Source organism: Cynocephalus volans, chromosome 4 (assembly GCF_027409185.1).
Source record: "Cynocephalus volans isolate mCynVol1 chromosome 4, mCynVol1.pri, whole genome shotgun sequence".
Lineage (NCBI taxonomy): Eukaryota > Metazoa > Chordata > Mammalia > Dermoptera > Cynocephalidae > Cynocephalus > Cynocephalus volans.
Window position 1 is genome coordinate 37593375 of NC_084463.1, and position 1351 is coordinate 37594725.

Sequence of the window (1351 nt, forward strand, 5' to 3'; positions counted from 1 at the left end):
ACATTTTAAAATAAATATAAAAGGTCTTCAAAAAGATCATGGTAAGATTTGTATTGTCTTTTAATTTCATTATTTCTCAGGGTTTGAAGTACTCCTATATGTGACTCACATTATATTTTTATAGGATAACCACTGCTCTATGGTGTTCTAATCAACATGAAAAAACAAAAATAAAGAAAGGGGAGTAAGAACCCCCATTATTATTATTTCATGGAAGAGAACATCCCAAACACTCTTCTCATGGCCGCCAGAACTTCTGTATTCCTCAGACTATAGATAATGGGATTCAGCATGGGGGTGAGGATAGTGTAGAAGACTGCCAGAACCTTATCTTCTGCTGGTGAGCGGAGACTCCTGGGCCGAAGGTAGGTGCACACAAAAGGTGCATAGTAGAAGGTCACTACAGTTAAATGTGTTGAACAGGTGGCGAAGGCCTTTTTTATTCCCTCTTTTGAGCTCATATGGTAGACAGCAAAGAGAACCCGACCATAGGAAGCAGTGATGCCAAGGAAAGGAAAAAGGAGAAAAAGGCCCGTGCTCACAAAACCCATGTACTCATAGACCCAAGTGTCCACACAGGCAAGATGCAACATGGCTGGGATGTCACAGAAGAAGTGATCAATGGCCCTGGACTGGCAGTAAGGAAGATGCAGAGCATAGACTGTGTGTGCCAAGGAGTTGATGGAGCCCAGCATCCAAGATCCCATGATCATCTTCAGACACTTCCTTTTACTCATGTAGATGGGATAGTGGAGGGGGTGGCAGATGGCCACGTAACGGTCATAGGCCATGGAGGCCAGGAGTAAGCCTTCAGAACATGCCATTGTCAGGAAGAAGAAGCTTTGCAGGCCACATCCCAGGAGTGAGATGCCGTTCTGGCCAGAGAGGAAGTTGAGCACCAGCTTGGGGACAGTGGTGGAGATGTGCATGAGGTCCATGAGGGAGAGCTGGCTGAGGAGAAAGTACATGGGTGTGTGGAGACGGGCATCCAAGCGAATGAGGTGAATCATGGCTGAGTTACCCACGGAAGCGAGAAAGAACACAAGGATGACAAGCAACAAGAGAAAGAGGCCAGTTTGATTTGGAGGAAACAACCCCACCAAAATGAAATCACTTGAAGTGTGATTCCATTTCTCCATGAAAACTTACTTGTTTAACTTGCTGAAACAAAGCAAAACAAGTGAAATGAATTAGAACAGGATATTAGGAAGAAACTGACTTTATTCATGTTTGTTTAGAATGAATTGTTTTTTTCCAACACTGCATATGTTGCATTGATTTCAATATCTGAATTGAATGTTTTCTTTCCGTGTGTCTCTGGTAAGCATCTTTGCAAGCCATAGATGCACAT

The 1351-nt window shown here is 43.4% G+C and overlaps 1 protein-coding gene across 1 annotated transcript; it reads right to left on the bottom strand.

Moving 5' to 3' along the window:
* Window positions 1-203: 203 nt before the first annotated feature.
* Window positions 204-1139, bottom strand: LOC134377260 (olfactory receptor 2L13-like). The gene has a single exon (XM_063095901.1). The coding sequence runs from the start codon at window positions 1137-1139 to the stop codon at window positions 204-206; it is 936 nt and encodes a 311-aa protein (XP_062951971.1).
* Window positions 1140-1351: the final 212 nt, after the last annotated feature.

Coding starts and splice junctions, on each gene's coding strand:
- LOC134377260 (XM_063095901.1), bottom strand. CDS start 1,139: ATGGAGAAATGGAATCACACTTCAAGTGATTTCATTTTGGTGGGGTTG.